General features: G+C 42.0%; 1 protein-coding gene across 3 annotated transcripts in view; it reads right to left on the bottom strand.

Annotated features, from left to right (window-relative positions):
• Positions 1 to 2264, bottom strand: part of OPCML (opioid binding protein/cell adhesion molecule like) — a 760205-nt gene extending 757941 nt beyond the window's left edge. The window contains exons 1-2 of one of the 3 annotated variants that reach the window (XM_081843175.1): positions 2249 to 2264; positions 1886 to 2006 (exon numbers count right to left, since the gene is read on the bottom strand). In XM_081843175.1, coding sequence (XP_081699301.1) covers positions 1886 to 1946 — 61 coding nt within the window. In that variant the 5' untranslated portion in view covers positions 1947 to 2006; positions 2249 to 2264. Of the gene's footprint in view, positions 1 to 1885; positions 2173 to 2241 lie in introns of those variants that run through there. The other 2 variants (XM_081843174.1, XM_081843177.1) reach the window with 2 other exon arrangements.
• Between the last annotated feature and the right edge of the window lie 10450 nt (positions 2265 to 12714).

Below are 12714 nucleotides of genomic sequence, written 5' to 3'. Positions count from 1 at the left end.
GTGCTCTCATTAAAAAATATATATTCCCCATTCACCTTTCATACTCTGACATTACCCAGATATGGTGTCCTCAGTGTGACTTTTTTGGAAATAGCATTCTTTGATTAGGTGGTTGTTCATTATCAAGAAGTCAGAGAAGAATGTAGTTTATCACAAAACTGAAACCAAATCGCAACCTCATGATGAATTATGCACACCGGTTAGAATTCAAGAGCCACTTCTGTATACCATGGCCAAACTGAAAAGTAGAAGGTGGCCTTTGCACTGGAAGGTGGAGAGCTCTGTGCCTTTTGTCCCTCTGTCCACCCAAACATCCCACCCACCCCTCTGTAATTTAAGTGCAAATGCATTTCCTCAAACCATTGGCATGAGAATGCATTATACAGAATACAACACACATGCCTGTCCCTGTGCTCTTCGCCTGCACACCTACATCCAAAGCTTGTGGGGTCTTGGAATGTGGATAAAGTTTTTACACAAACCAGCGTCTGATGGAAACTGTGATGCACATGGATAGTAAATCCATGCAAGCCTAGCTGTGGCTCACATCCGCCTCCCACCACAGTGAAAACTACCGTCAGGCTTGTGCTAAAAAGTCTGGTTGCAAAAATACTGATATGGTATAGATTTTGTGCCTATGCTCTTGTAACACCCAGTGCAACACACACTCCTGCTGTGCATTTCAAATATGTGTATATTTCAGAGTAACAGACTGCTGAAGCTGTTTCCGAGGGCATTGCATGTTCAGAACTCTGCCAATCCCAACAGCTCAGCAACACATATAAGGCACAACTCCTTCTCTATCGGTCCCCATCCCTCCCACCCTGCTCTTCTATTTTATATTGGGACAGATGTTCAGATGCGTATTCAGCTCCCCACACTAAGTGCCTGTCTGCGGAGCTCCTGCCCAGAGCCAGTTAGAGCTTGAATTACAATAAACCTATTCAGACCGGGGTTTGCAGCAAGAGGCAGCCGAGGGATCCTAAAGTCTTCAGTAAACGCTGTGATGGTGGCAGGCGACAATGATGCCTTCTGGATAAGAAAACTCGAAGAACACCTGGTCTGGCTTCCAACACTGCAGCATCTGTAGCTGATGCCCAAACAAGTAGCAGCTGGTGTGTGTGTGTGTCTGTGTCTGTGTGCATGCGTGTGCATTGGTCAGTTTGGGGGATGCAAAAGAAACCTCACTCCTACCACCATCACTGTATAAAAGCCAGTGGGCTTTGCTATCTGAAAACAAGAGAAGGGCAGTGGACTTCTTTACGTGGAAATGAGGTACGGGTGCTGAACCTGGGAGGGAAAGCACTCCCAAACCATCTCCATCATCACCATCCACCCCCCCCCCACACACACTCAATTTGCTAAGAAAGATGCCCAGAGGAGATGGAGAGGAAAGAGGAGGAGGAGAAGATTGGGGTTGGGAGTAAAAGACTTCTCCAAAAAGCCATTGCACGCAAGCACAAGCACAAGCACACACACAAACATTGTGAGCAGATAATGCAAATCCCAGGGAAAGTACCATCTCCTATTCACAACGCAGGAGCAGCTGCTGTCCGATGCCGGCACAGCATCCCTCTGGGAGGAAACAGTGGCAGGATCCCTGAAGGACTAAGCGCCAGTTCTGAGCCCAATCACCTCCTCTACATGCACACCCCAAAACGTGGCACATTAGTGCTGTGACCGGGGGGGGGGGACACCCCTAACTAATCATAATCATAATGTGCACATCTGGGCGAAATCATCAGGTCTGTATCGCTGTGGCATGCAAAACGCGTCCCCCACCCCACCCCACCTCTTCAACCATCCTCGTCTGGTCCATCTTCTTGCCTATTGATATACGGGAGCGAGAGGGATTCCCCTGCCACCGTCCCTCCTTGTGGCATACCTGGGATGAAGAACAGGGCAGTTGTGGCCGTGAAGACGATCCAGCAGGCGGGATGATACATCTTGGGGGAGCTGCAATAGTCTGGAGCGGCTTGGCTGGCTGCTTTCCTCCGTGCTGAATTCTGAGTAGGTTTAAATCCAATGTTTGCAGAGGGAGGGAGCGCGAGTTGGAGAGAGAGAGAGAAAGAGAGATGGGGACAGGCAGTCAGTGTCTCTGATTTTCCCCCCCACTCCCCTCCCTCCCTCTCTCTCTCCCCCTCTCTTTTTCCACCCTGCACATAACACGCTAGCAGAAGAAGCCCCAGAACCAGCACTACCAGTCTGTACGGGGGTGGGGGGGGGAGAGAGAGAACAGACCTCCTACCAGGCATTCATTGGTTCTGGTCTCATGAGTGACATTCTCTGGCTCTTCTGCAGCTTTTTGACACTGTGGGGAGTTAAACGGCACTGCCAACTGCTCCCTTTGGTGCCCCTTACTGTGCCCTCCCCTACTTCCAGATCTACCCCAGTGCAGGGCACGGGGAAAGAGAGGGAAGTGTGTCGGGGGACACAGAGCCTTTGGCCAGGCTGAGGTCTTGGGTCAGCGGCTTTGAAAGGGAGAAAGGAAGCAGACTCTTGTCAGTGCCATGGATTGGATGCTTGTTTATTTCTCCCTGTAGCTCTGAGCTCCTTCCTGCCACCCACCCTCCTTCCCTCTCACTCTCTCTCACACACAGGCAGGCAGGCAGGCAGGCAGGCAGAGGGGTTTGGGGATGCTCCTTGCAGTTAGATGCCACAGAGGGAAATGCAACTTGTTGATGCTGATGCTGCCGCTGACAATCTGCCAGGCATGTTAGGATGCAGACTGTGTGCCAGTTACCCACTATTTGACCAGCTTTCCATCTTGCCACCAGCAACTCAGTCAAATATACAATTGAATGGAGTGTTTTGCAAGCATCAGCGTTGGGAGTGCATAAATCCCACGGAGGAGAAAGGAGAAATCCAGGGAGCTGTACCCAAGTGGTGAACAAGCATATATCAGATGGCTGGAGAAACATACAGTACGTATAACCAGCAGATATTTTAAGGGTAGCAAAGGACTGTTAATAGCTGCCTACAGACGGTCTCCGTCTCTTTTACATTTTCTGTAGGCAGAAGCAGCCCCTTTTAGATGATTTGTTTTGCTCAACACTGAACTGTATTAGCTACTCCATAGGCTACTTCACATGTTACACTGAACAAAAGCACGAGCCATCTCTACACATGTACAAGGGTTTGTGTGAAAGAGTATACACCTGCTGATTTGTACAGCCTAAATATTGTGTACACAGAAACATATTATGTACTCATTGAACATAGCAGCTGAACACCCTGGGTATCAGAAAGGCCCTAGCATGCTGAGCAAGACACTTTGCTGTTAAACCACAGTTTCTGGTGACATCCATACTGGGAAACTATCACTTGTGGAGAAGTCCTAATAATAAACTGAAATTCAGTCAGTAGTCAAAGGAAATATTTTTTAACATAGCATGTTCCTTGAAGGTGGTCATTTCCTCCTTCAAGAATATAATGAATATCTAGAATATAATGCAGTGTTGAAAAATTATCCTGTAATGTATCCACAGAGTGACCAAACAATATATATTAATACAAAATCAATTGCTTTTAAAAGTGCAGTAAACAAGTCTATTTGTTTTCTAGTTTGCATAGATTCCCCTATGCCCGATGAAGACATTACATGTGGTTTTCAAGCTTGCAAACTATTTCAGCATAATTCAATTTTATACAGTCACAGATATCATCGCTCCCTACTCGATGCTCCTGATTGAGTTAGGCTAATTAGTAGAAACCATTTTAAAATTGCAAAGAGTGCCTGGATCAAGGCTCAGCATGGGTTGCAGGACCCAAATTTAAATGCATGATTGGATGGAGGAGAGAGAGAGAGAGAGAGAAGCTATAGCAACATCTTTAAATGCACGCCCTGCCTTGCTTGAGTAAACATTCAAATTCCTAGGCACCTGCACCAAATTTATAGACCACCCCCAATCCCAATAGATGATGCTTGCCTAATTCACCTGGAGAAATATGTTCTGCAGACACCTCTCTGTGCATTATTTGCATATGACACATTGTGGTACAGAGGAGAAAGACCATCAGTGAGGAAATGGTGTAGTTGTCTCCCATTCCAACCGCAAACTCTCTTCATTACCATCAGAAATCTCCATAACTCTATGTATACTTTATAACTTCTTAGACTTCTGACTACAGCTGTAAATGAACATACTAGGGCAGGCCTGTGGAACCTGTGGCCCTCCAGCAATTGTTGAGGTACCACTCCCATCATCTCTCATCCCTCTGCTGGCTGGAGCTGATAAGTGGTGGGATTCCAACATGCTCGGAGGGGGGTCACAGGGGTCACAGGTCCCTATACTAAGGGATGGCCCAGATAGCTTAAAATTTGCATTTCATATTGTTCCCTTTTCTTTGTATTATTTTAAAATGGTAATCAATATAACTACAAGTATATACATTTTTAATTATTTTTCTTTGTAAGTGACTATGAAAACTTTTACAATCAAGCAGCGTATAAACTTTAATTAAATAAACAAATGCAGTAGCTAATCAATTAAATAGTAGAACGTATGTTTCGTGCACAAAAAGTTCCATTTTTTTAAAAAAGAGATCAATTAGCAGGTAGATTAGTAGTCTGACAAGGTTACAAAAAATCAGATTCTCATATTCCTTTTTTTGGGGGGGGGGGAGGATGCAACAGCTTTAATGAAACAAAGTGCAATGAGGTTTACTTGGGTGGTTGTAAGTAGCAAGTTTAAATGCCACCCCTTAAACGCAGAACCAGGTGCAAGGATGAATTCCTTCTGGATGCTGTAGTCAGACAGAGTGCGCCCGTCTTCCAGCTGCTTGCTAGCAAAGATCAGCCTCTGCTATTCCTTAGGGGGAGGTTAACTCCACTTTGAACATACTTTGAACATGCTTACAACTATGCTAAGCATTAACTGGATTCAGCACATGAAGAGTAGAGAGTTAAAAGACAGAGTTACACACCAACCTCTTTAGGCTCATGGGCATGTTTGGATTTTTGAGTGAGTTCCATGGACAGCAACCTGTCTAGTCACTTCTCTCTCCCAGATGAACACACACACACCAAGTGCCAAAGCTGACATGTGTGCACAACATGCACACATTTCAGTTTTCCAAGGTATCTGGGTAAAAGTCAGATTGAATAGAATTAATCTGAGCCTTGAAAAACCCAGAGATGTGAAAGAGGAAGTGGGAAAGAGCAACGCTTTTCCAACTTTCTCATTCAGCTGTAGGGACACAGGTGGCACTGTGGGTTAAACCACAGATCCTGGGACTTGCCGATCAGAAGGTCAGTGGTTTGAATCCCCGCAACGGGGTGAGCTCCCGTTGCTCGGTCCCTACTCCTGCATACCTAGGAGTTCAAAAGCAAGTCAAAGTGCAAGTAGATAAATAGGTACTGCTCTGGCCGGAAGGTAAACGGCGTTTCCATGTGCTGCTCTGGTTCACCAGAAGCGGCTTAGTCATGCTGGCCACATAATAATAATAATAATAATAATAATAATAATAATAATAATAAATTATATAAATTTTATTTATATTCCACCCTCTCCAGCCGAAGCCGGGCTCAGGGCAGCTAACAACAATAAAACAGTACAAAAGTTCAACACAACACAACACATGACCCAGAAGCTATACACCGGCTCCCTCGACCACTAAAATGAGATGAGCGCCACAACCCCCGAGTCGGCCATGACTGGACCTAATGGTCAGGGGTCACTTTACCTTTACCATTCAGCTGCATGTAGTGCTCAAGAGAGAAAAGGTTAACCACTCTCACCACCTTATGACCAAGGAGGCAGTGAGGAGGGACCTCAGAGGCTTCATGGTCACCTAGGTGTGATTACATCCACAGGTGCCACATTGGGAACACCCACACTCAGGGAGAGTACCGCCCTCCAGAAGTTTAGGGGGAGGCAGGATAACACATTATGAAGGACATGGCCTTCTGTGGTGGCCCCACAACTATGAGGCTCTCTCTCTTGATATATACAAGTGGGGTTCTACTTTCTTATTTCTTAGCTGGTCTTTTAATTTTGTTGTTGTTATCGTCCAGGATTACTCGTGGTGAGGGGTCTTGGTGACATGGTTAGCTATGATATTGTAAAAGGAATTAATGATAGAGAACTGTAATATTTCACTTCTGTTATTATGACTGTAACTATGTTGTTTTATATGTGACTATGGCTATGTTATATCAGGTCCTTGAAAGCTAAAAAATCTTGTGAAGAGCTCCAAAAGGACCTCTCTAAATTGAGTGAATGGGCAGTAAAATGGCAAATGCAATTCAATGTATGCTAGTGTACAGTGATGACCTCCCCAAAAATATATATATCTGAATTTCACATAGGGTCTGAACTGTGTCCAGGAACGAGATCTTGAGGTTATAGTAGATAGCTCAATGAAGATGCTAACCCAGCGGCAGCTGTCAAAAAGGCAAACCCCATGCTAGGGATCATTAGGAAAATAATTGAAAATAAAACTGGCTGTATCTTAATGCCGTTATGCAAGTCTATGCTACAAGCACATTCAGAATAGTGTATACAGTTCTGGTTGCCTCACCTCAGAAAGGCTACTGTAGAGTTGGAAAAGGTTCAGATAGAACAACTAAAAGAATCAAGGGGGTGGAGCAACTCTGCTAGGAGGAAAGGTTGCAGCATGTGGAAGAAAAGGTGAGTAAGAGATGACACGATGACATGAAGAAAGTGGATAGAGAAAAGTGTATCTCCTGTCACAACACTAGAACTTGTGGACATCCAATGAAGCTGAATGTTGGAAGACAGGCCAAAGAGAGCACTTCTTCACGCAGAAGTATAACGCTTCTGAATACCAGTTGATGGAAACTGCAGAAGGGGAGAGTGCTCTTCTGCTTGAGTCCTGATTGCAGGTTTCACTTTGAAGCATCTGGTGGGCCACTGTGAGAATTGCATGTTGGCTGCATGGGTTATTGGCCTGATCCAGCAGGCTTTTCTAATGTTCTTGCATGATTTTAAATGGTTTCCATGTCATAAGCCACCAGAGTCAAGAGGTCCCCAGAGTGGTTTACTTCAATAAAAATATAAAACAATACAATACAATACAAATAATGTATAATGAGAACAGTTGCATAATTCCATAATTCCAACAGAGATAAGGAATGGGCGAAGCAGTATGACCCTATTAATCAGTTGTATAAAACTCTGATTGTAATAAACTAACAATCCTTCCACCCAGCCCTCCTGCTGAATCTTGACCTCTTTCTAAAAGAGTATAACTAAGAGACAGGTGGAAATAAATGAATTCTTTTGAACCTCTACATTGCATGTAAACCCCTCCCCTCCCACAGTCAGATTTATTAGTAACATCCCTGAAACTATTGTGGTGCAAGTGGTTGCTGACAAAAGAATAAAATATATATATATATTTTTTAAAAAATGTTTATTAAGGTTTTCCAATACAAATGCAAAAATAATAAACAATATAACATATATCATAACATAGTTTCAAGGCTTCTTTGGACTCCCTCGCGTCTCCCGCTCCCACTTACATCGTTATAAATTTTTACCAGCAATTTATCATCTTGTTTACATTCTTGTGTCCCGCTCATTTAAATATAATCCAATAATTCTCCAAAAAGTTTATATTTCCCTCGATCTCATTTATCATCCTGATTCCATCTAATTTAATGGTGCACAGTTGTTTATGATCTAGCATCCTCCTTAACATTCAACCAAATTACAATATTTTTGTAAGTAAATCTTACATTTCTTCCAATCTTCTTCAACCCTCTCCTCTCCCAGGTCTCGGATTCTGCCAGTCATCTCAGCTAGTTCCATATAGTCTATCAGTTGCATCTGCCATTCTTCCAGTGTGGGTAGATCTTGAGTTTTCCAATGCTTAGCGATGAGTATCCTTGCTGCCGTTGTTGCATACAGGAAAAAAGTTCTGTCCTTCTTTATCACCCTCTGGCCGACAATACCCAGAAGGAAGGCCTCTGGTTTCTTAGAGAAGGTATACTTAAATACCTTTTTCAGCTCATTATATATCATTTCCCAAAAGGCCTTCACTTTAGGACAGGTCCACCAGAGGTGAAAGAATGTTCCTTCGTTTCCTTTACATTTCCAGCATTTGTTATCGGACAAATGGTATATTTTGGCAAGTTTAACTGGGGTCATGTACCATCTATATATCATTTTCATTACATTTTCCTTCAAAGCATTACATGCAGTGAAGTTCAACCCAGTGGTCCACAACCTTTCCCAGTCCTCAAACATGATATTATAACCAATGTCCTGTGCCCACTTTATCATAGCCGATTTAACCATTTCATCTTGTGTATTCCATTTTAACAGCAAGTTATACATTCTTGAAAGTAATTTAGTCTTAGGTTCTAACAGTTCAGTTTCCAATTTCGATTTCTCCACCTGGAACCCTAACTTTTTGTCATTTTTAAAAACTTCTTTAATCTGAGCGTAGTGTAACCAGTCTCGCACTTTATCTTTCATTTTCTCCAAACTCTGCAATTTCCAATTGTCTCCATCTTTTTCTAATATTTCCCAATACTTTGGCCATTTGGTCTCCATATTGGGTCTTTTTTGGGCCTTAGCTTCCAGAGGTGATAGCCACCTTGGAGTTTTGTTTTCCAATAAGTCTTTATATTTTGTCCAGACATTAAACACTGCTTTTCTGACAATATGGTTCTTAAAGGCCTTATTGATCTTAACCTTGTCATACCATAAGTATGCATGCCAACCAAAAGCATTGTTAAAACCTTCCAGATCCAGTACGTCAGTGTCTTTGAGAAGTAGCCAGTCTTTTAGCCAGCAGAAAGCTGCGGCCTCATAGTACAACTTTAGGTCTGGCAGGGCAAAGCCCCCTCTTTCTTTCGCATCAGTTAATATCTTAAACTTAATTCTGGGCTTTTTGCCCTGCCAGACGAATTTAGAGATGTCTCTCTGCCACTTCCGGAAGCACTCCGTCTTGTCCACAATCTGTAGTGTTTGGAACAAAAACAACATTTTTGGCAATACAGTCATCTTAATAGCAGCAATTCGGCCTAACAAAGAAAGTTTCAATTTTGTCCAACTGTCTAAGTCTCTCTTAATTTCTGACCAACATTTTTCATAGTTGTCCTTAAATAGACTCAGATTTTTTGCTGTTATGTTTAGCCCTAGGTACTTTACTTTTTTAACCACATTTAATTCTGTCTCTCTCTGAAACCGTTCTGACTCTGTATCTGTCAAATTTTTTTCCAATACCTTGGTTTTCTGTTTGTTTAATTTAAATCCCGCCACCCGACCAAAGTCTTGAATCAGTTGTACTACTCTTTTCGTACTAGATTCTGGCTCCTGCAGGGTCAAAACTAGGTCATCTGCAAAAGCTTTAAGTTTATATTGTTTCGCTCCGACCTGAATTCCTTCCACCAACCGGTCCCCTCTAATCATATTCAAGAGCACCTCCAGAACCGAAATAAATAGCAAAGGGGAAATAGGGCAGCCTTGTCGTGTTCCTTTTTCGATTTTAAACTCTTCTGTAACCACATTGTTAACAATCAGTTTAGCCTTTTGTTCTGAATATATTGCGTCAATCCCATTCTCAAAACCCTGTCCCACTCCCATTTCTTTTAAATTTCCCTTCTTAAATTTCCAGGAGATATTGTCAAAGGCCTTCTCTGCATCTATAAAAATTAACACTGCTTTTGTATTTATATCTGTTTGCAGAAGTTCCAAGATGTCAATAATGTTCCTTGTATTAGCAAACAAGTGTCTACCTGGGAAAAAGCCTGCCTGGTCCTTGTGAATTACTTCATTTAAAACTTTTTTAAGTCTACTTGCCAAAATGTCTGCAAATATTTTGTAATCCACATTTAAAAGAGAGATGGGACGATAGTTCTTAAGTTGTGTCTTTTCAGCTTCCGATTTTGGTATCAATGTGATAAAAGCTTCCTTCCACGTTTCCGGCACCCTCTTCCCCTCCATAATTTCATTGCTAACCTCCATCAGTGGTTGTATCAAATAGTCTTTTAATGTCTTATAATACTTGGAGGTCAGCCCATCTGGCCCTGGAGATTTGCCCAATTGCATGTTCTGAATGGCTTGTTCAATCTCTTGTCGTGTTATTTTACAATTCAGGATTGATCTATTTTCTTGTGACAATTTTGGTAGTCCATTTTTTTCCAAAAATTGTTTAATCTCAACCTCATCTTGCGGCCCTTGAGTATATAATTTTTTGAAGTATCTCTGGAAACACTTTCTAATATCCACAGGGTTCTGAATATTTCTTCCTCCAATCTCTAAATTTGTAACTGTATTTAATTTTTGTCTCCTCTTCAGCTGCCAAGCTAGCAGTTTTCCACATTTATTTGCTGATTCAAAAGTTTTTTGTTTCATTAATTTAATCCTCCACTCTATTTCCTGGTTTATCAATTTAGAGTATTGTGCTTGATAAAGTTTAATTTCTCTCAGAGTCGGCTGTGACTTCGGGTTTAATCTTAACTTCTTCTCTAATTCTTTAATTTTCTCCAAGATCTTATCTTTCCTCTCATTTTGTGTCCTTTTCTTTACAGCATTCTGTTGTATCAAAAACCCCCTCATCACAGCCTTGCTTGCGTCCCAGATGATTCTTTTTTCCACCGTAGTGTTCATATTTATCTCAAAGTAGTCTTTCAAAGCTTTTTGGGCCTTCTTACTAGTCTCCTGATCTCTAAACAAATTGTCATTCATCTTCCATCTAAAGGAGCCGGTTGGTAGTAGTGTCATGTCCATCTTTACTGCATTATGGTCGGAGCAGGTCTTTGGGCAGATTTCAACCTTTCTGACCTTGGGTGCCAGACCTCTAGATATCCATATTTGGTCGATTCTTGTCCAAGTCAGCTGGGCTTCAGAGAAAAATGTTCCCTCTCTTCCCAAGGGGTTCTTTGTTCTCCAAATGTCAATCAAGTCCATATTGTCTGTCATTTCAAAAAAGGTCTTTGGTAGTCTGCCGTCTTTTGTAACATTTTGGCTTTGTGACTTATCCATGTTAGTTGATACGACCCCATTCATATCTCCCATCATAATGATGTTGTTGTAATCCAGATAGTCCAGCATAGTCTCATGCAGCTTCTTATAGAATTCCGATTTCCCCTCGTTTGGTACATAGATTCCTAATATCAAAAGCTTCTCTCCTTGATGCTGTATCTCAATTGCCAAAATTCTTCCATGTTCATCTTTAAATAAAAATTTAGGTGACAGGCTCTCTTTTGCATATATCACCACACCTCTCTTCTTTACTCTGTCCGAAGATATAAATTCCTGGCCAAGTCTTTTATTTATTAGCACTTTTCTATGGAGCCTAGTCACATGTGTTTCTTGTAAGCAAATAATGTCCAATTGTTCTTTTTTTAATATATGAAATATTTTCCTCCTTTTTTCTGGGATGTTACAGCCATTTATATTCCAGCTCAAGAGTTGCAGAGACATCCTGAATAAATCTGGTTATTTTCCTGGGGGTGGTATCTTGTTCGCTGGGTCTTCAGGTTCCAAGGGTGCAGGTACCGCCGGTGCTCCAGGCCCAGAGGGTAAATCAATTCCTTTTTGAAGGTCCTCTCCGTATGCAGTCAGAAATTTATCTCTATCTTCCAATGTTCTAATTTTAACCTTCTTCCCTCTGAAGGTAAAGGATAGTCCTTGGGGAAATTCCCACCTAAAGATGATTGAGTTGCTCCTCAGCAATCTGACCAATTCAAAATAGGCAGATCTAAGGTCCAACAGTTGTTTAGGAATGTCCTTGTAAATTTCAATTCTTCTGTCCAGAATGTCCAGTGACTTATCGTAGTGTAGGCCCAAAATCTTATCCCTTTCCTCCTTTGATCTCAATGTTATCAAACAGTCTCTGGGCTTCTCTTTCTTTGCAAGTCTTCCAAGCCTGAAAGCTGATACAATTTTAAAGTCCTTTTCCTCTAAGTTCCAAAACTTGGAAAATCCTTTAGGCAAAAACTCAGCTAAGTTGCCTTCTTCCGCTTCTGGTATCGACCTTATCCTTAGGTTACTCTCCCTGTTCCGCAGTTCTATCATAGAAAGATAGGTCTGGTGTTCACCTACTTGTTTGCAGAGTGGTCTTACCTCTTGTTCTAAATTTCCAAGTCTTTGGCTAGCATCCTCAGCCAATTTCCGATTTTCTACTGTGGCCTCCGTCAGTTGTCCAATTGCTTGCACGTTCTGTGATACTTGTCCAGTTAATCTATTTAGACATTCTGTGTTTTGATCAATTTTAGCTGTTTGCTCATCAGCTTTCTTATCCAGAGATTCCACTCTCTTATCCAAAGATTCCAATTTTTCATAAATTTTCTCTAAAATAGAAGCAGTTGCTCCTGAGGCCATATCTTCCAATTGTGATTGCTCAGTTTCTCCCTCCCCTGCGTGTGGCAGAGAATCAGCTTCTTCCTCTGAAGGCAAAGTAGGTACAGATGATCTGCATGTCTGTGAGGCTGAGGTTAAAGTTGTTAAGGTTGTTTGTCTAGTTCTTCCCCTCTTTCTTGCGCCACTCATTCCAAAGTTATCTAAAAGTCAAGGTCAAGCTGAGTTGTTCCCATGAGAAAGCAGCAGCCCAGATGGTAACAGTCAAACAGGAGGCCAGGAAAAGGAAAGGAAAATAATGTCACTGCTGTAAATCCCAAATCCTCTAGGGGGAGTTTAAAATGTCTTTAGGGAAGAAATCAATTCTGGTAAAATTGTTAAAATCAAGTTTAATGTCCAGGAACCTTCAATAACAGGTTTTAAGCAGAGTTAGTGTTAG

This window comes from Podarcis erhardii, assembly GCF_964252035.2.
Source record: "Podarcis erhardii genome assembly, chromosome: 16".
NCBI classification, from domain to species: domain Eukaryota; kingdom Metazoa; phylum Chordata; class Lepidosauria; order Squamata; family Lacertidae; genus Podarcis; species Podarcis erhardii.
Note: the sequence above shows the minus strand (reverse complement) of the source record. Positions and strands in the feature narration are given on the sequence as shown.